The sequence below is a fragment of the Rhamphochromis longiceps genome, linkage group LG9 (genome assembly GCF_057381845.1).
Source record: "Rhamphochromis longiceps isolate RC_006_pf linkage group LG9, R_longiceps_female_GT1.1, whole genome shotgun sequence".
NCBI lineage: Eukaryota > Metazoa > Chordata > Actinopteri > Cichliformes > Cichlidae > Rhamphochromis > Rhamphochromis longiceps.
The window spans coordinates 28,126,426-28,148,016 of record NC_140565.1 but is presented as its reverse complement, the minus strand read 5'-3'; the positions used below and the strand labels follow the sequence as shown (position 1 = coordinate 28,148,016).

General features: G+C 40.4%; 1 protein-coding gene across 2 annotated transcripts in view; it reads left to right on the top strand.

Annotated features, from left to right (window-relative positions):
• The window catches only part of LOC146662488 (collagen alpha-1(XV) chain-like), a 59,826-nt gene that overhangs the window by 23,909 nt on the left and 14,326 nt on the right, over positions 1-21,591 (top strand). The window contains exons 3-15 of one of the 2 annotated variants that reach the window (XM_085419147.1): positions 6,908-7,155; positions 7,246-7,416; positions 8,173-8,304; positions 14,984-15,058; positions 16,276-16,362; positions 17,524-17,647; positions 18,012-18,055; positions 18,419-18,598; positions 18,765-18,791; positions 18,907-18,960; positions 19,089-19,169; positions 19,646-19,693; positions 19,795-19,929. In XM_085419147.1, coding sequence (XP_085275273.1) covers positions 6,908-7,155; positions 7,246-7,416; positions 8,173-8,304; positions 14,984-15,058; positions 16,276-16,362; positions 17,524-17,647; positions 18,012-18,055; positions 18,419-18,598; positions 18,765-18,791; positions 18,907-18,960; positions 19,089-19,169; positions 19,646-19,693; positions 19,795-19,929 — 1,406 coding nt within the window. The remainder of the gene's footprint in view (positions 1-6,907; positions 7,156-7,245; positions 7,417-8,172; positions 8,305-14,983; positions 15,059-16,275; positions 16,363-17,523; positions 17,648-18,011; positions 18,056-18,418; positions 18,599-18,764; positions 18,792-18,906; positions 18,961-19,088; positions 19,170-19,645; positions 19,694-19,794; positions 19,930-21,591) is intronic. The other variant, XM_085419149.1, reaches the window with a different exon arrangement.

Sequence of the window (21,591 nt, the reverse complement as noted above, 5' to 3'; positions counted from 1 at the left end):
CCAGGAGACTTATGTAGATAGATGTAGTTAAGTGCTCCTTCACATCCTTAAATTTTGGATGAAATCAGTTTCAGCAAAGCCAATCAGATCATGATCCAAAACCTCCTGGCTCTTCCCTCTGCATCCACACATACACCCATCCAGAAGAAGCAGCCATTGCTCCATAAAAAAGCCTTCATTAAAGGGCTGTCTTTCTCTATCCTCGTCCTCTCTGCCATGGCTTCTGCTGCACATCAACTGGAAACCTTCAGTGGCCTGTGTGTTTATGTCTGTACAACAGCATAAAGCAGGAGAAGTTGTCTTGTTGCTCATGTTGGTCAGTTCAGGACTGTGACTGGTTAACACTGGAATCTGACAATGACCACAAATCAACGTGAGCAGCAAAATCTGATCTGAGCATTAAATCAAACCCAAGCACTAAAGCTGGAAATATGACAAACAAACTTTTACAACAATTACCAGTCATGCATATCTGCAGTTGATTTCATATCTTTTGAATTAGCCGTCATTCACTTTAATATTTTTTTGGCTCTAGATTTTTTTTGTTGATGACAAAATTGTTAGCAGCTGTCTTCCTTTCATTTAGAGGAAAATCAGATATTTAATGTTTAAAACTCTGCTGGTGAGAGAGGACTCTCGCTGGGATTGTATGAGCCTTTCTCTGAGTAACAGTGCGACTCATTAAAGCTAAAAGGTGTGTGGAAAAGTGAAGGGTTAAAATGATTTCAAGGCGAGCTCGAGTCAGGGAGAGATGAGTGTTCTGTGAGATGTGTTGTGACTCCAAGCCACAGAGAAGTTGCTGTGTAACAGCAACGCCTTTCATCTCTAAGTGGTTGCATAAGGTTTGAGTATTTGTCATGGGATCATTGTGCTGAGAGAAGATTTTGTGCACATATATAATATGTGTCTGATCTGGTGAGGTTCCTGTCATAGCATGTGAAAAGATTTGAGTGGTTTGATTAGATTCTAAAGTCCTGGATCAGATGTGACAGCTCATTTCAAACCGTCGCAGACTAACTGACAGCTGATTAACTTTGACTGGCATCATTCAGACTGTATCCATCATCACCAAATTTTTGTGACTCCTAAGAAAATAAAAAGAACCATTTCAAGGTGCATCCACCCACCCACAATGTATTTTGTCAGTGTGAGAGTGTTCCAGTGTTTGCTGTTATTTGTCTAGCTGTGGGTGATGGAAGTGCCCTGACCCCATTATATTATAGAAGAGGTGTGAAAGTTGGCTTTAAGGGGATTTTTACATAATTATGAGAGTCTGTGTGTAAATGTGTGATTTATTAAACAGATGGCATCAGTTTAAGAAAAAAAGAAGCACAAAGCGTTACTTGGAGTGTTTCATTAACTTTTGCAGAGATCTGTGGTTTAATTTCATCAGTTTTTATTCAGATGGACTCCTATTTGCATATTTTGATTTCCATCCATCAGTCCATTTTCTTCCGCTTATCCAGTTCAGGGTCACAGGGGATAGAGAGGGCTGGAGTCTATCCTAGCTGCCGCAGGGTGACAGGCGGGGTTCATCGTGGACAGGTCACCTGCTTGTCACATGGCTAAGACAGAGAGACAGACAATCATTCACTCACCCACACTATGGCAAATTCATAATCACCAATTAACCTAACCCCATGCATATCATTGGACTGTGGGAGGAAGCCGGAGCAGCCGAACAAACCAATACAGACACAAGGAGAAGATGCAGACTCCACACAGAAAGGCCAGATGGTGGATTTGACCCAAGGAATTTCTTGCTGTGAGGCAACGGTGCTAACCACGGCGCCGCCATGCTGCCCCCATATTAAAATATCAAAATCTCCATGACATGACATGGATATTTGGATTCAAGCAGCAAATTCACTTAGGAGAAAAGACTATATTATTGTACTGTGTGCTTTCCTGATCGTATAAAATAAACTGCCACTAATAAATAGTTTTAACTTTGAAATACAGATTATACATTTGGTATGAAAACCAGCTATGGCCCCCTAACCATATTTCATCCTCTAATCTCGTACACACCAGAAACAATCACTGCGGACATGGACACGCTACCCACATGTGCACTCAAGTGATTTAGTAAAGCATTGCTCTATTTTGGGTCCAGTATGGCGAGGGCTTTTCTCTAATAAGAAGACTAGTTGCACAGATACATGTACGGTTGCCTTTATTTTCATTTTCAGCCTGTGGAATTTGTTACTCTCTTACTGATTATTATGAGTCCTGTGTCTTAAAACACAATTATGAGGAAGAAGTCACATGTCTTGTTATTTTTTGGTCTTTTTTTATTTCTTTTGCCACAGACATATTGCCACAATCATGCAATGCAACTAGCAACAGTAGTCCTCCATCTGCTCTGGAGATCTGCTGCAAGCATGCACCAACCAAAGCCTGTAGCAAGTGGAGCATATGTCTAATAGTTAGTTAACTTGTTTAAGATGGTGAAGTTGGAGTCACCCATGGACGAGTAGCTGGTTATTGATTTGTTACTTGTAAGTCAAGTTATAAGTTATGAAAGGATGGATGCAGTCCCTTTTTTCCCCCCCTTTCCAAACACACCACAAGGACATGTGCTGATTATCCCAGCTCCCATCCCAGATACAGTGGGTTCATTTATGCCTGCTCCACTGGTGGCATCACTGTTATGCACCAAAGCTCTGCACCATGAATACCAGCACTGCACACAGAACCTCCACATCAGCACTGGTGTAGGAGAAGAAGCCAAAATCCAGAACAAAGAAATCAGAATTCTTCAGTTTTTCCATGAAACTATTGAAACATTTCCCTGAATATAATCTGTGTCAGGTTGATATATCATTGAAATGGCAGAAAAATCTGACACAATCATACAGCTGCCTTGCAAGTATGGCTTGCGCCAGCGATGTGACATTGTTATCCAGGCCATAATTTTGTGGAAGATGCCAACATTTCTCATGAGTTTGAAGTCACTCTTAAAGACACTTTCTTCTATTCAGAGGCAGACTCATTCTCTGTCTTGCAGAGATAGCAGTGTTTGGATAGAGCGTTGCTCATTTGGACAGAAAGCAGACATGCAAACACAAGCTTCTCTGTAAACACACAGAAAAGATACACACACATCAAACACACACGTTTGATTACACATTCATTTCCTTGTGAAAGAACACTTTAGTTTTACAATACATGGCTACATTGGAGAGTTGTAATTCACACTGTTCCTCAGCCTCGCTTCCTCCACTTGATACAGTGATTTCTTTAGTATTGAAGCCTTTCCCATTCCTTCTGCCTTCTGCAGCTGCCGTTAGTCGAGCCATCTGTAGACGATTTTCAGTGTAATGAATTTTCTTCATATAGAAGAAAAGCATTTGCTTGTTGGTGGCATCCATCCATCTGTTCATCTGGATTCAAACCCAAGAACTTCTTATTGTGAGGCAATGGTGCTAAACACCACACCACTGTGCTGCCTCCTTACAATAACATGAAATCCTAAACTGGAAATATAATATAAAGTCTGTCACTTTATTACATTTAAACCCAGTTGTTTAGAAGCACTGTGAGCAAACAGTATCTTGTGAAATTAATAACATTTGCTTTTATTTTCATTTTCTTCCTAATTCCCTCCCTTTTTCTTAAGAAAAGGGAGTTCACCTGACTAAACCCAGTACTATTCCTCAGTGACTCAGTCATGTGGCACCACTGTAGTTCATTTATACACCTTGAAGTTATTACTGTGAATGCTAGCTAGCTGGAGGACTCGTACTGTATCTCCTGAGCCTTCCTCTGCTCTCATTCTGTCACGGTCCGCTGTGACGGACCGAGTGGAAAGTGCGTGGAGGACTCAGGTGCAGACACGAGTGATAAGGAAGTGGACTTAAACAAAAGCGAGCCTTTTATTGTGGCTGATGAATACAACAGAAGCAAACCAGAATAAGGGCAGCACAAGAGCAATAACTAAACAGAAACCTAAACTGGGAATAAACTAAGGTAAGGCTATGACTTGGAATATAATAGACCGGGCATGGAAACACGGAGGGTGGGAACACAGACGACGCGACACAGACTGTACGAAACACAGAGACTAAATACACATGAGGGATGATCAGGGGAAGTGGATGCACACGGGGAACACAGGTGACACTGATAATCATAACAAGACACGGCAGGAGAGAACGTAACACTGATGGGAGATGGGCAAAGTAAAGCAGGAAGTACACAGAGGTTCAAACAGGAGGAGAGAGAGCACGGGGAGAACGCAGACATAACGGGCTGGGGAAAACATAGAATAAAGCACAAAGAGAGACGAGGGCTCATAAATACACAGAGGGGCACACAGGGGGTAAGAGTCACGAAGGGAAAACACATAAGGAACAACGTAACAGATCAACCCAGGAAGCATGGCCTAAATAAAGAACAAAATACAAAAATACACGAAAACTAAGAATACTGGGCCCACATGGCCCAGGACCATGACACCTTCTCGTGCCCTGTTCCAGTACAGATGGTGCTCAGACTGAGCCAAAGCAGATTAGTCTGAGAAGAGTCACACCCTGACCAGAATTAGTCACAAGGTTCTCGCAGCTGACATCTTTTTTTGCTCTGGGATGTTTTAAATTTTCACTGCTCTACTTTCCTTATTCACAGATATGAATATTCCTTTGACACGATCAGCTGCCGGCTTACAAATGTGGCACTGGGATCATGCATGACCCAGTACAATCACAGGGTCCTGCTGCATCATGAGAACTAGAGCTAACACAGCGAGTGTAGTCACATTTCCATGGTGATCTGTCCAGCTGTCTGACCTAGTGGAGGAACATCTGCAGTGAAGTCACTCTCGGGCAAAAGACGCAGCGAGTGACAGGCAGCTCTGTGGGAATTTTGGCAGAAGTTCTTTGGCAAAGTTTAACCGCTGACAACAGAGAGAAGATATAGAGCAATGTTCACGTCTGGAGATGAAGCAGCCAACAATCCAGTCACTGATTTTCTGATTCCAAGGATCTTTTTGGAATAAGAAATTGGTCAAAGAATACTTGGAAAATATTTCTCAGTGCTTGTTTAAGCTTTCTTGAATTAAAATGTATCAGCTTAAAAATTACAGCTTCCCGAGTTAAAGTCCTCTTAACACGCTGTACACGCTGACATTGTTTAGTGAGTTGGGATGCACCAAACAATCTTACATTACAATGCAATCAGATTACTTAGATGCCTTTTGGCTTTGCTGGTGTAGGAATCTAGTAATGATAAAACTACAATGACATCATAGACTGTATATGAAAGATGGACATGGGGTGATATTTTGTTAGTCTTCTGGTTGCCTAATGACAACTCCAGTGTGCAATAATGACAAAGCAGGTTACATTTTAGGGCATGGCTTGGGATTTACATGTCACTATTGTATGAGAAATCGGCTAAGTTTTCCAATCTTCGACTCACACAAAGTCAAGAAAATCTGAAATGGCATATTTTGACTTTGTGTGAAGATAAAGATCTTTGAGGAAATGGTGGAAAAAAGAGGAGACCAACTTTTGTATCCCATTTCAGTAAAAGTAACTCTAACCTGGTAGTGAAATTACAGAGCTTGGCTGCAGTGGGCATTACACAGGAGAGTGGTGTGGGTTCCTCTTCGCTGTTATTTTTTAATTGCCACAGTCTGTAGCAGTTTCAATCCAATTAATGAAGGAGGGGGAAGAAGTGTGCCTGGCCTCCAGGGGGGAGATTTACTGGCCACACACGGGCACGCACACATCATGCTTGTGGAAGACTTGATGCTTGCACTCGCTGTCTCGGCCTCTCTTTCTCTTTCCCCCCTCTTTTGTCTTTGCCGCTCCTCTGCACACAGACGTACACACGCCACACGGTACGTCTAATTTACAGGAGCTGCCACTGCACAGCATGTGTGTATTAGTTTTGCTTAATGCCTTCCAGATGCCCAAGCTCTATATCCCGTTGCCCATACGTACTGAAAGAACAGACGATTGTTCCTGGGGTCTTCCTACTAAAGAGAACCAGGTGTGGGGGAGACGGCCTGCACATTTGTGACAAAGGGAGAGCGTTGTGAGCGTTTGCTAAATAGGTTTTCATGTTATTCGGTGGGGAGGGGGGTTAGTCACCACACACATTGTGGCAGAGTCCTGCATGCATGAATACTGTGCAGCTATGATAATGATGGTTAGGATGGAAGCTCCTTCTCAAACTTTATCGGTTATGTCTGACAAACTCCAAAATGTTTCAAGACAAACGTTAGAAGGCTTGAAACAGACGACTTTTCTGTACATCAATTATTATTTTTATACATTTATCTTTTCAGTGGTCTCGGCAGCCGAAAGATGACACTCGATGAGTGTAGCACACCTACACTCTCTGTCCACAGCTGTGGAATGCTTGGATTTCTAGAGCAACATTTCTCTCTGACCCCAGTGGATTAACCCACTAGGGGGCCCAGAAGTAAATATGAGCTGTAGACTGCCACTAGCCTCCTGCCCTCTATGGACTGTGTACTCAATCACCTTCAAGCACCCATCAAAACACAAAGCACACCAAATAACACATGGCAGCTTGATTATTTTGTCAAGGACTAGGTGCCAGAAGCTGGAGTGTCTCATCTCTTATTATTTCCAGTGATGTTTGTGAGTGTTTTTGATCAGCGTTTGCATACAAATGTTTAGAGAATGAATTTCAGTGTTGCGAGCTTTTGTGTGTGTTTGTATATAAACACAGTTATTTGCTCACAGATCTCTCTTACCTATATATGAAGTAATTAGACGCAGGTAGTGTTTCCGTGTTTGTCCTGGACTGAATTTCCTGACATCAGTTTGTGTTAATTCTTGTTTTGTTTTGGGGTTGTTGTTTTTTTGGATGAGTATTATATTTTTTCCCTCCTCTAACAAGATTCTTCCTCCTTTCTGCCCGTCTATTGCAGACCGCGGTCCTCGAGGAGCTTTGGACCTGACAGAGTTAATTGGCATTCCCCTCCCTCCCTCCGTCTCCTTCGTCACAGGCTTCGAGGGTTACCCCGCTTACAGCTTCGGCCCGGAGGCCAACGTGGGGCGGCTTACAAAGTCATTCATCCCCGATCCGTTCTATCACGACTTTGCCATCACAGTCACAGCCAAACCGACCACCCGGCAAGGCGGCGTGCTGTTCGCCATCACCGATGCATATCAGAAAGTGAGGACACTGTTCACCACGTCTCTTCTTTGTTTTTTGCTCCCTTCCAGGAAAATATTAAAGCTTTTCTACATGTTTTATGTTCTTCAGATTGTACAATTAGGTGTGGCTTTGTCTGAAGTGGAGGATGGCTCCCAGAGAGTCGTACTGTACTACACCGACGCAGAAACAAGAGGCCGCACCCAGGAAGCTGCTTCATTCAAAATGGGTGACCTGACAGGAAGATGGGCGAGGTTTACACTCACTGTGCAGGGCTCAGAGGTGATTAAAGATGTTATGCTAATTATCTCTTGGTGTACTCTATGCTATGTTAAAGTGGGATTTGGCAACTTGATTTGTAACATAACCTCGCCTTTCTTTCTTTGTGGCCAAGCTATTTGAAACTGAGCTGTGTGACTGCTGTGCATCTGCGCTTCATTGCACTTTGTGGATAAATCCAATTCCTTTCTGCACATAGAGACTATATATAAGGTAGATATACCTTCAAGGTCTGAGTCACAAGCATCTTAAACCTGCATTATTTCTTATGGCCAGCAGGGGGTGACTCATGTTTCTAAAACAAAGTCTGAGATATAAAAGTTTATGGAAAAATGATCAATCAGCATCTTTATCTGTGACCTCAGGAAACACTTTCCAGAGTTTGTGGTCTCAATCTATAGTTTAAAGTCCTGTTTTGCGTGTGATGCTCTTTTTGTAAATTATAGTCTGCATTAGAGTCAAAAGAATGGATAAAGCGTGATATTCTTTAGGTCAGCCTACCTTGTGATTGGCAAGTTGCTACTGTATTGTCATATTTGGTTTTAAAACACCAACGTGGCAACAGGCTGCTAAATAGTTTTCTCGTTTTCAGACCTTACATGTGAGTATTATGTCACAAAATTCAGACATACACTTACTGTGTGCCTAAATGCAAGGAATAAAGATGTTTGCACAGATCATCTGTTCCATACAATTACATTTTCCTTTTTTTTCATATGGTTTTAAAGCTCAAGCATGTGCACTTGTCCCAACACGTAGGTGCGCCTCTACATGGACTGTGAGGAATACCACCGGGTTGCCTTCATCAGGAGTGCTCAGCCTCTGACCTTCGAGTCCAGCTCAGGGATCTTTGTAGGGAACGCCGGGGGTACGGGCCTGCAGAGGTTTGTGGTAAGTGTCGATGTGTGCGTGTTTGTGTCCCTTCTAGCCACGTGAGCGCTTCGGTACTTCCTACACTGTCTTTTGTCAGCTCTGTACAACAGCTGCATTTCTGCTGTGCTTATTCCTCATCCCAAGCGTCAGTGGGTTTGGATCAATGACTTTGAAATGAATATTGAATCCACAGCTAGTTGCAGAAACAAATGTGGTGTTTGGACAGTTGCCGACTTTACATCTGAGAATGAACACAATAGTCTTCGTTGGCAGCTTTACGACTGCCACGGGAGGCGAGGAATGAATGACCAAGTGTACTCATGAGCACTTCTTTGTCCTATGAGAGCTCCTAAATGACAGGCTGCTTACTTACATATGTGCACCAGGGCTAGTAGTCTCATTTTTGAATGATTTAAACTGAGTGCACCTGTGATTACGGCTGCCAATTCTTTCCCTATAAAGATGAGAAATCAAAAAATAGTAAATATTAAAGGGTAGAGGCTAAAATCCCTCACGATAGTTAAAAATATCCCTGTGCATTTATAGCAAGTACGTGTTATCGAGAAGTGCTGAGAAATCAAATCCATGTGCAACGCTGGCCTGTGCAAGCAGTGCTCTATAAAAGAAAATAAACCAGTAAAAGCTTCAGCACTTTCGTCCCCATTATCTGTTGTTTTGTAATTCTGCTTTGTTCATCACATTGCGACTGCAGATATGATGAAGAAAATAGCTTTTTTTTTTTGCATATCTATGGGGGAAATAGTTTGTATTAGTGTGGGTCAGAAAATATCTGTTATGTCATCAAGATATCTATCTAAAACATCTTCAGTGAACTGTCAGAATATTACATTTTAATAAGAAGAGACCTAAGTTCATTTTAGAAAACATGCCAACAGTACTTTTCCCGAATAAATCAACCCACGACCGGTGGCTGAACTAGAAAAGCACACGACCTGTGACTTTAAAAACAAAATATAGTCCTCTTCTTTGCCACTTTTTAACCTTTTGTTCTCGTGAATTCTTTTTTTATCCAAGTTCATGAGACGAACAGACTACAAGATGTTCCATTTCCACAACAGTGGAAAGAAATCCTTATCACAAAGCAGCTTTTGGGTTTTTGTTTTTTTGGGGGGGCTCTCTGTCATTAAGATTTTATTTGTGAAACGTGAGGAGAGTTTCAAAGAAATCTAATGAGCCGGGGAGGCAGAGTGTGTTTATTCAGGAATTTTTTTGGTCTCTGAGGGGAGTTCATTTCACCGCTGAAACAATCTGTTAGGTTTCTCCTACCTATTGTGGTTTAAAACCAACGCTGACGTACGTACATAGATCACCAGGAGCTACAGTTTCATTTTAGATGTAAAGCAACCTCGCTCTAGCATCATTTCAAATCTTGTATATCTTGGTCTGTGTTTAATTTATGAATAATGATTTCCAGCAACCCTTTCAGGCTGTCTAAAGTACATAAAGTGATGTATTTAATAGAGGAGGACTTATAGTGGTGTTATTGTAGCTTTAAGGGCAATGCAGGGTTATAGACCATTAGAAATGTGAGGCTTCTTTCCCCTGCAATTCAATTTCAGTGTCATTTTAATTGAGACTAAATTACTGCTGTTTTATCCCATGAGTCATAGCTGCTGGCATCCTGCCAAAGCCTTGTGGAAACAAAATATTTTTTGTAATATCCTGACTAAAAATGCCAGTGTAGCTGCATTACAACAACTTTTAGAAAGAGCAAAAAGTTCCTCTGCTTTCAGTGTTTCTTGTGCCACAATTCCATTGTACGTACAATTTCTATTCTATTCTGTTCTATTATTTTACCCAACTTAAGGCCACATACTGTACATCTACACTGTTTAATATCAGCCTACTGGTTGCTAGCAAATTATAGTTACCCACATTTGAAGCCATTTCACTTTGTGATGTAGGACCATGATTAAAATATTGACAAAAGTCTTTCACATTGGCTGTATTCGAGGTTTCATGGAAGTGGAGAATTTGTTTTAAACATTTGCTCTCTGATTGAACTGTTGGATTGTTTGGGGAAGATGCGAGTAACTTTGCAACAATCAAAAAATGGCAAATTCACTGTAGCAGCTGCTTCTTAGGCTAAAACTCAATCGATTACAAAACACAGAAGTCTGAAATTAAGGCTTCTTTTAACCTTGAATATAATGCACAAATAACGCACAAATTTCCCCACTGTGCGATCAATCTTATCTTATCTTATCAGGATACTAAGGCTAAGACCTGCTAGCCAATCAGAACTTTGGCTAGCTACAAACTTTGTTGTTACCGTCATTGTTATTGCCCTGCTTGATGAACAGTCTGTGCCATGTGGGTTTTTGTTGTTGATATTTCTCAACTCTTTATTGCTGACTGTACAGCTCTCTGCAGGTACTCAGGCAATCTGTCTAAAAGCGCCTGATGTCAGATGGGGGCAGTATTGGAAATACAGAATGTGGTGCAACCATCTGTGAACTACTCTTGCTTTTGTTGTTGTGGTTCAATTAGCCAGCTGTGGATTGAAGTTGTAACATCCAAAAAAAAGCTTAATTAACAGTGTTAAAAAGATGAAAAGTTTTTATTACAGCCACTGTCCATACTTTTCTTTTTTTCTGTTGTTGAGGTTTTTTCACTCTTTTCCTGTGTCAGGTGAACTTTCCTAACACTGCATTGCCTGTCTGGGCTCAACCAATCAGCATTAAATGAACGCAAAGCGTCATCCATGTCGAGCACTGTGCAGTTGGGATTTTGGTGCAATGCACAGGAGCATGTTTGTGGTGGTTAAAACCCCTCTACATAGCCTCTCCATAAGCAAATACCTCAGCAAACGTACACGACTGCTGTAGCATAAATTAAGCATGAATAAATTAAGTCCTATGTAGCGTGTATAAAGCTGGATGATATCACCACTTGGGGCTCAGAGTTGTTCTTTCTCTTGCCAATAAACTCTTTCACTCCTTTCTTGGCTCTCTTCGTGCATCCTCTCCTCCCTCTTTCCTCATCTCTCAGAAAAAGAGGAGCAGAAGTAACTGTCTGTTTCCAGCTGTTCAACTTTCAAACTGATCCTCCTCCAAAACGATGCAGCAGCGGCTCTTTGCAGCACTGCACTACTCCACAGCGTTACATGAACACACAAAAACAAATAAATATCTTCGTCCTTGCTGAACCAGTTACTCATATGTTAAACTGGCTTCACTGAACCACAGGCCATGTAGGGCGCAACATAAAATGTGTGTTGGCCTTTAACACAGTAGTGCAAAGTGACCTTTTGGATGTCTTCTCACATGCTTTGGCCTGTGGCAGCCATAGTGTCCAGGGACTGCCAGTAACTGCAGGCACACAACAGTTTCTCATCTCTGGCATCTGAAAAGTCCAGTGTCTGTCTGTGAGCAATAACCAGACTTCAAAATATATATAAACAGCCCCGATGGCGCATGTCATGCAGCATGCGTGGCTATATAAACTAGAAGCTGATATGTTGCAAAATACTTCAGCTACTGTGAAGTTTTGAAGATACATCAGTAACAGTTTAACAAAAGAAGTCAAACAGACAATGTTTGCACTTTCTCATAGATGAGGAAGCATTAAGTGCAATGCCAACAGCTGCATGAAGTTATTTATCTCCATAGCAACTGATCAGACTTTTTCCACTGTGATTCACTCACAGATGCACTTCTATATTAATTTACAGTCAATAGACAGGGTATATTTATTTCTATTCACTTATAATTAAATATAAGAAGTCATCTTGTGATAAAGCGTAATAACAAAACGTTCAAACAAAAAAAAGCAGAAATACAGGTTTTAATGTTTGTATAACTAAGCAGCCAAGTGCACAACCACACTCCTGTTTATACAAACTTTTGTTGAAATCATCTGACTTTTGTGAATTTACTGTAGAAACCAGTTGAAGCTTGACCTCCTTTCCATCGGTCATTTTCAATGCACCCGACCTCATTTACTAACATCTTCAGCTCACTTTTAGACTGATTTTGTTTACATTTTTAAGAAATGAAGTTGCTAGTACTGCTTTGTTTTGCAGTGTACCATTAGCGATACTGACAGCTTTCGTGTGTGAAGGCTCTCTGGTGTGTTTTCTTGAATTTGTGCCGGGAATAATGTCTGTTTACTGTTGTCTGTTTTGTTTCAAGGGTGACTTATGACAGAAATTTAACACTAGCTGACTATAAAGGTTTGAGCAGCACATGTTTATCCCAGACCTACAAACGTTCAGATGAGTCTGAGGTGACACCTGTGATGCTTAGTTGCTAGACCTGGATTTAAAGGAATGAAAGGCTAGGGCAATTAGTCAATATATTAAGCAGACAGTATAAATGGTGCAGCTTTGCAGCATTTTTGGTTGGTTGGTTGGTTGATTTGTTGGTGCACTGGTACTTAGGTTGGTTTTTTCACTGGTTCATTTGTTTGTTTGTGGGTTTGTTGGTTGGTAGGTAAAGCTTGTTTTTTACACCATAATTATATGCTCTGCTACAAACAACTAACTGGTGCTCACCTGTTCGATGTGCTGTGTGTTCAGTTGTCGCTGCTACAGACAGCCGTGCGTGGTGGCGAGCATTTGAAAACTGCAACCAGAAACTTGCCGAGAAATTCTCCAACTGCTTTCCTGTGTTTAAATTCACGTAATCAAAAAAGTTTTTTACAAACTAACCGACTAAATCATTCATCCATGTGGCTGTGGCTTTAATGTAGGGGCAAATCCACATGTTGTGGTCGTTTAAAGGAGGCGGAAAAGGTTGCGTGGCACATTCTTTGTTTGTTTCAGATGTGTTGTTTACTGCACCAAGCAGATGTCTCTGATTTGGTTCACTATCCCCAGCTCCAATCCACCCTTCCTTCTCCTTCCTCTCTGCTTCTCCCTATATCACTATTTCTCACTCCTTTGCCGCCATTAAATTTCATAGGCTGTCCTTCATTCCATTAAAACCAGCTGTTTGTCATCTGGCCTGATCCCAGTATCAACAAACTTGGCTGAAATTGCCTTTAGCAAGTATTTACAGATGCAATAAGAAGACAGGGCCACTGACTCTGATTTAAATAATCTTTTGTTATACTATGAGTGCACTGGTCCGTGACCGAGAACTAAATAAACCCACCTTTAACCACCTTTGATATGCTCCTTACATTGGTAGGGAGCATATCAATGGTTTAGGATATTTGGCTTACTGTGTGATAACTTGTCAGAATTATGACATGTTTATCATCAGCTGCAATCACTGAACATGTGTGCGCCTTTATATTGTTCTCTAATTTCTGTTCATTCTAAAACTGCATTCCTTCCTTTATGAGTATTTACAAGTATTTACAGCAGACCTCACAAATGACACAATCTGAATAAAGCGTAATTTATCATCGTTTCCTAACAGCAGAAGAAAGCATGACACGTATCCTTCCCATGATAAAACAAAGACCGTTTGAGTTTCTGCCAGCATAAAACAACTACATGTGCTGACAGCTCTACAGTCCAGCGAGGGGCTTGGAGGGCATAAACATGTCACACATTACCTCCAAGGTTCTGCAAGGATGCCTTGCTGTCAGAGCGCCCCTTTACAAAATAAGAAACCAGGTGCAGCTATCTCTGTGTAAGTGTAAAACCATCCATTAAATAGTCATAACCTGCATTTTAAAATGATATAAAATGACAAAATTGGTCACCAAAAATTTCTTTCTAACCAAATTTAGTTCGGATTGGGAATGGGACCCTTCTCTAGAGGTTACCTTTCAGAGTCATCCCACATATTGGCTCAAGGTTACAGACAAGTATGGACTGTATACAAGAGACTTACCAAAATTCAATATTCATGAACTTCTAAAAAGAAACAGCCTTTTTTTTTTTTTAGAATGAAAGGTTTAAATGTGCTGCATTATTTCACAACCTTCCAGTTTCCCTCTGTCGGCCTCCAGAGTATCCTGGGACACCATCCAAGACTGTGGATGAGCTCACATACAGCAAAAGAAAAAAGTTGCCCAGTTAAAATAGCTCAGCTAATAACGCTGTTACATGTCTCTTCATGGGGCAGGTTCAATTCAGTTCAATTCAGTTCAATTCTCATCAAAATAACAATTTAGTTGCCTAAATGTGCTCAAGATCAATATATTATCATTAGTTGGGTAATAATTTAAGACATACGACAGCATTAGCTACACATGCTTATACTTCACAGGGCCACAGGGGTAGAGACTGGCTAGTCTTGGGGGAGTCATTCCCTACCTTGTTTCCACAGGCCTTTTAAATGTAAATCCATCATATAACACTTTCTGTGTTCTCCCTTTGTCTACATGGTTTCTCTCTGGGCACTCAAACTTCCTTCCTGGTGGAGCAATGGTTATCTGTCCCTCAGTGATAGCCCTGTCCAGGGTGTACCCTGCTTCTCGTCCTATCACAGCTGGGATAGTCTCCAGCCCTCTCCTCCTCCTTGATTAAGACAAAGAAAATTGATGAGAGGATTATATAATTGTATAAATACAGAAAGGATTTGACATAGCTTAATCTTCTGTGTTAATTTGCCACAAGTAAATATTAAAATTATGGGCTGGTGCTTTAAGGTTGATGGGAAAATTGTCTTTGGAGCAGATACAGAAATGCACCTGTTTCCTAGTCCTCGGAGCTTCTATAAAATTTAATGACAGAATGAATTAAATTAGCGTGCAATATAACACGAACTCTCCTCTCCAGGGCTCCATCCAGCAGCTGCTGTTGAAGGCAGATCCCACGGCCCCAGATGACCAGTGTGAGGAGGACGATCCTTATGTGAGTCTGCATGAAAACACTCGAAACTGAGAAAAGTTCAGCTCCTCAAACGTCTCTAAAACACTGCAAACTTGGAACTATGGCTCCCTCTGCTGGTAGACATACAGTACTGCATAAAATTCAATTCTGACGCCCGCATACATCATTTACATTTAAACATTTAAAAGCATAAACCATCATGAATCCATTCCACCTGCTTTGGTGCAAATGAAAGTGACAGCGGGTCAAAGCAGCTAGATTTTATAATCTTGGCCTACTGTCACACTATATATTTTTGACTGACAAAAAGTCATTTCACACATTTTTTTTAATCATTTAGAGGTAAAACTTTAAATATGAAAATGTTCAAAATGTCATAAATTTACCTGTTTTGTAACTACAGTGGCGTTACAACATACAGGATTGGTGTAATCATAAATACAAAGTCCAGCTTAATATGTGCTTGAAATTATTTAATTTGCTTGTAATTCCTCTTAAATCTTGGTGAGCTGCCCAGTTTTTCTTCTATTTGCTTGCCTTTAAAATCTTTAAAGAGCACTACATTTAAAGTAAATGTCTTAAATTACACGCATTATCAAGCCCACTACCGGCTATGGAGATAAATTTTCCTCAATAATATTGTCCTTTCTTGTGTTAGCAAGGTAACAAAATATACTGAGAAGGAATATGTAATCTTGTGAAACAGAGGTTATTTTTAGGAAAAGCAAAAAGAAAAAGTCATGACCTTTACAGGGTGCTGTAATATACAACATAAACAAGCTCTCTCTCTCACACACACTCTCACACACACTCTCTCACACACACACACACACACACACACACACACACACACACACACACACACACACACACACACACACACACACACACACACTGACATTCCTGACCGAGCCACAGTCAGTCTGTCCTGATAATGTTGTTTAGAACATTAATCATTTCTGATATCCAGTGTTTGTTTGTTTGTTTGTTTGTTTGTTTGTTTGTTTAAATTAAAGATAAGTTTCAGTGAAAAACATCAGTAACATGTGAGTAACCGTGGGAACCAAACTCTGGAATAAGGCTGTTTTGCTTATGTGTACATTTGGCCTCTTTCCTCATTTAATTTTCACTTCCTGCAGCTAAAAACTCAGATGGAATTTTGGTCTGCTGAACTTTTCCAACTTTCTCTGTGTTTTGTCTTCTAATTCCTTTTATCCTGCTCTCCTTTTCAACTCCAGGCCTCTGGCTACGGGAGCGGTGACAATGAAAACTTGGAGGGTAAAGATGAAGTGAAGAAGATTGTGGAGGAGAGAGAGTTCACCATGGTGTGTGCACTGTTGTTTTGTTTTTACCCCATTTATTTGCGCAAGCGAGTCACAAATGAAAAAGCTTCTGTCCTCTCAGTACCTGTGGAGACACCAAAATGATGATAATTGCTGCCAGCTCTGTGCAATCTGTAATGAATTTATGCAAATAATATCACATTACTATGCTTAAGGAAATGGCTTCTAAAAAAGCCCACTAAAAAAGAAAAGAAGATGGCCAATGTGTCATTGTATAGATAAGTTATGTTCCCATAGTGATTTAAAATAAACCTGTTGATTAAAACTTTAAAAACGTAACTTAATATTAAGACTCAGTCCACAAATCAATTTTTAGTTGATTTTTTTAGTCATTTTCTGGGAACTTTAAGCTACAGAGTCAAAGACACTTGAGTTTTTGGTGATTGTCTTCCAAGAAACTAGCTAAGAAACCATCTAAAAGTGCAGATAAGAGAGATTTCAATCACACAGATCACCATCTGTGGTCCAAGTATGACTTCACTGATGTACATGTATTTCAGTCCCTTTTGTATGAACACACAATCCAGATGTGTGCGACCTCTTCTCCAGGCAGTCTGAGCTACTTAATAAGCGTCTCCCTTGGACACTCAAAGGCCTGTCAGACGATGGATTAAAATCAAAAACTCTCTTCAGGAAAGAAAATGATTTACAGCCTTTTTTCCATCTGCAGTCATTTCTATTTATCATTCATGAGCAAGACAGCGGGCTTTTCTAGGCGTGCGGTCATGACATTTTATGATCGCAGCAGATCTTGTAGACGTAATGTTGGAATACTCTAAGAAATGTGTGGAATGAGGCTGTCAGTGTGACACTGTATTAGGATCTGATCTGAGAGCAAACATTTCCTACCATCCGTGGCAAACGCTTCACTTTCTTTCTTTTTCTTGTTTGGTTGTCTGTTCACATATACAGAGACTCTTTGTTGAATTATGAAAGAAAAAAAAAAGAAAGGCTCTTTAATTAATCCACAGCTGCAGCTATAACTAGTGTGCTGTAATATCCAGATTGCAGAATATTATGCATTTAAAAATATAAAAAATATGCAGTTTAGTGCTGAAGGTTGGTCTAAAGATGCACACTGATTTCTTTTTTTGTTTGTTTGTCTGTTTGTTTGTTTGTTTGTTTTACCATCGTGGTTATTAGCCAGAGCTGGCCCCCACTTACATTGTGATCCCACCTCCACCCACTGAGATGCCAACAAGCGATGACGAAGATGACAACTTTGAGGAAGCTTCTGGGCAGGAAGTGGAGGTGACCACGGTGCAAGGTAAAATGCATTCATGTAAACGTTTTAATGTGGTCTCAGGAACTCTGTCCTGTGGCAACAAACAGCAGTTATCTGCCACTTAAAATATATATATATTTTCAGGATTAGACCAGTGATATAGCAAAATTATTTCATGCTTCCCTTCGTTTGTGCTGCAATTCATGAGTAAATCGGCTCCTCCTTCGTTGCATTTCCAAGAGTTTCCACCAGATGTTGCTGAAGACACAGTGTAGCTTCCTTTCCTTTGTTCGTATGATCCAATGCTCAACCTTTTCATCTGTGCTTTATTCATCAAATCCACAGCAGTGCCATTTTTAATGTGCTCAAACATGCTTGTTTTTTCCTTTTTCTCTTTATGTTACAGCAAAGTCATTTCAGACAGGTGCTTCAGTTTCCACACCTGACACTGTAAGTCAGAATTATCTTCTGAATTTATATAACATAAATGTGTCTGTTTCAACATATTATGGGTTAAGATCATTACAGTTTTTATATAATTAAGGCAACAGGTCTTTAAAGGTCTGTAAAGGGGATGGTTGGTACTCTGCTGTAACTCTAGACGGGCTGGAAGTGACGTGGTTGATGAGGTTAACATTAAATGTGCTTTAAAGAGAGAGAGAGAGAGAGAGAGAAAACGGAAACTGTTTCCTGTAGAGCAAGTTTGTCCCACTTACTACAGCTGATGCTGCCCTATTTTTTTCCTTTTATTTTTTTTAAATTAGTGTGACTGCAGTCTACATAAAAAATAAAAAAAAAATCCTAACTCCTTAGTCCCTCCAGGTTTATCCAGGGCAGAAAGGGGAGCCAGGCCCAGCTGGTCCCCCAGGACCTCCAGGCCCTCCAGGACCAGCCTCAGAAGAGGGACAAGGAGGGGAGCCTGGACAACGAGGCCCACAAGGACCACAGGGACCCCCAGGCACACCTGGACTTCCAGGGAAAGATGGACACCCTGTGAGTTTAACCTGCACGTTTGTGCACTGAATTTGAGGCATTCACAAGCTTCTATTTTTAAACAATTCAGACGTCCGTTCACGGAGCACAGGATGTTTTTTTTACTCTGTTGTGTTGTCAGATTTAAACATGATTGATTTGCTTTCTGTTTTTGTCTTTTCTCCAGGGAAGCAAAGGGGAAACTGGTTCACCAGTAAGTAAAATCCTCCTAGTCTTTCAAATATATAGTTTCCTTCATGTGGAAGTTATTATTTAATGTCTCAAAGGGGAAAGCTCATGTGCACTGCCGTGATTGTCATCTCTCTCAGGGAGCAAAAGGATTTCCAGGACTACCCGGAGAGTCTGGTCCTAAGGGAGAAAAGGTAAAAACCTTTAGGGTGGTTACAGAAATTTTAACATGGACTTATAAAATTAAATATATAATTAAAGAAATAAGTAAGTAATCCTTGAAATGTAGAAAATAACACAAACTTTCTTCTGTTTCTCTCAGGGTGATCCTGGTGTTGGACTACCTGGCCCTCCGGGTCCTCCAGGACCTCCAGGGCAGCCCAGCAAGTCCTCCGTGTTCCTGGTCAGTCATTTATTCATTTTGTTCTTAGTTTAAGCAAAATCAGGTGTGCTTGATTCATACAAGGAACTAAAATTAGCTCCAGTTTATTTGTGAAATCCTTGTTTCTGTTCTGTATACCTTCATATACGTGAACTTTTCATGTAGACACTGCCCATATTCTATTTCCAAATGTTGATATGAATTTGTTAGGTTGTATTTTTTCTGGTGTGATGCTAAAGCTAAGTCACATTTGTTGCAGCAGAAATCAGATCTGATGATACGCCCATCGTTTTCATTATGTTCCTCAACATTTTTACACAGCAGTGATATTCATACTGGGGATGAAAATAAATATTTTAAGTTGAAAATAAAATATTTATTTATATATTGTGGAATGAGAAAAAAAAGGCTCATTATGTTATAACCAACCATAACATTTTAGTATAAGTGACTTACCTTTTGACTAAATGAGGGGTCATTGCCTTTGTGTTCATCAGGAGGGTTCTGGATTTGAAGACTTTGACAGTGACACAGAGATTATTAGGGTAAGTGAAGTTGCTTTCTCTGTCTCTGTATACTGACACTATAGTTTACCTGTTTTACAGAGCATTTTTCCCATAACTGTAATGTTTTCTTGTGTTATCAGGGTCCCCCAGGGCCTCCAGGTCCCCCAGGACTGCCAGGGCCCCCAGGATCTCCTTCTGAGGACATCTTTTCTGGACTACCTGGGACTCCTGGGAAAGATGGAAGGGATGGACCAAAGGGCGAACCTGGACTTCCTGTGAGTTTTACCTTGGTCCATTTTCTGTTAGAGCCCAATCTAAATGCAGCAGCTTAAAAATACTAAATGAACCAATATGTTTTCTACATATTGTAAACTCTAGCAGCTCAAGTATTATAGTTTATACAGGCTCAAGTTTATACAGTATTATGGTTTCTTTCGAAGGACAAGACAAACACTGAAAATGTAATTTCTTTAGTAGATTTCACATCTGCTCTCACATAACAAACTCATTTGTCATTTGCTAATTTATGCTAAAAGTTAAACAGGAGGTATACTCTAACTCTATTAAAACTCTTTCAAAGGACCCACCTGACACACACAATAGAATTAATTAAAATCAAGAGCAGTTTTTATTCAAAACAAAACAAAAACATAATTTTGCATGAAACATTTCTGTGATTAAGGTTTTTTTGAAATGCATCTTTCTTTTAGTCTTTGCCTTCAGAACATTCATTTTTGACCTGGGTTCTGTGTTCAGGTGTCTGAGGAGTGGTTTAGTGGCTCTGGGTCTGATTCAGAGTCAGGGTCTGGTCAGGTACAATGGGCTGAAAAGACAGTATTTCCCCCAATGCCATTTAAAATGTTCATTTACTGCTTTCCTGCCATTGCTTGATGCACAGAATGAACAAAGATTGTATGTGTCTGCAGTTAAGACTTAGTGGTTCCTCTTTTGAAATACATTACATACACTAGTTAAATTGTACAGTACATAAACATATCTGCCACCTCATTTTATAATCATGTGAAAAATGAAGTTTTCCCAGCACGATGGAATTCTATGAAAAATCAAGTACGTCCTTACTACTTTTTATAAGGTTAATGCTAATCAAATGCACCTGATTATTTGATCATCATAAAGTGTGACCACTTCTATAAAAGCAGAAGTTGGTAGTTTGTGGGTCTGGTGCAGTCAGGTGTGTGTTAATACAAGGTCACAATCTTCCCCAGTGTGGATGTCCCAACAATTTCACCACAAGGTCTGACCCAAGCGCCACATTTCAGACTCTACAAGCCTCAGTTAGTATATTAGATGTTAAAGTTTGTGACAGTAAGGTTGAAACAAGTGTGGCTTCTTTGGAAGGGTCACCAAGAGAAAACCTATTCTCTCTAAAAAGAACATGGCTGCACGGCTTAGGTTTGTAAAACTAATCAAGAGTTCTGGAACAATTTCTTTTGGACAGACAAGACCAAAGTAGAGAAGTCTGGTCATAAAGTGCAGCAGGACATTTGATGAAACCCAAATGCAGCATATTAGCAGAAACATCTCATACCAACTATTAAGCACAGTGGTGGAGGGGTAATGATTTGGGTTTGTTTTGCAGCCACAGGACCTGGACACCTTGCAGTCACTGAGTCATGAACTCCTCTATATACTCAAGTATTTATTGAAATTATTTCTCCAATGGCTAAAGCCAGGCTGAAATTGTGTTATACAGCAGGACAATGATCCCAAGCAAAGCAGCAAATCTACAATATAATTATTGAAAAAGAGAAGGATTGGGTTGTTGCAGTGGCCTGGGCTTAGTCCAGACTTCAACCTGATTGAAATTCTGTGGCCAGAACTGAGAGCCTAAACAAACGTCGTTAAATCATGTGATGTACTTTGTTTTTCACGAGACTACATAGAGGCTTGTGAAAATGTTTCATTTTCAAAAGCTT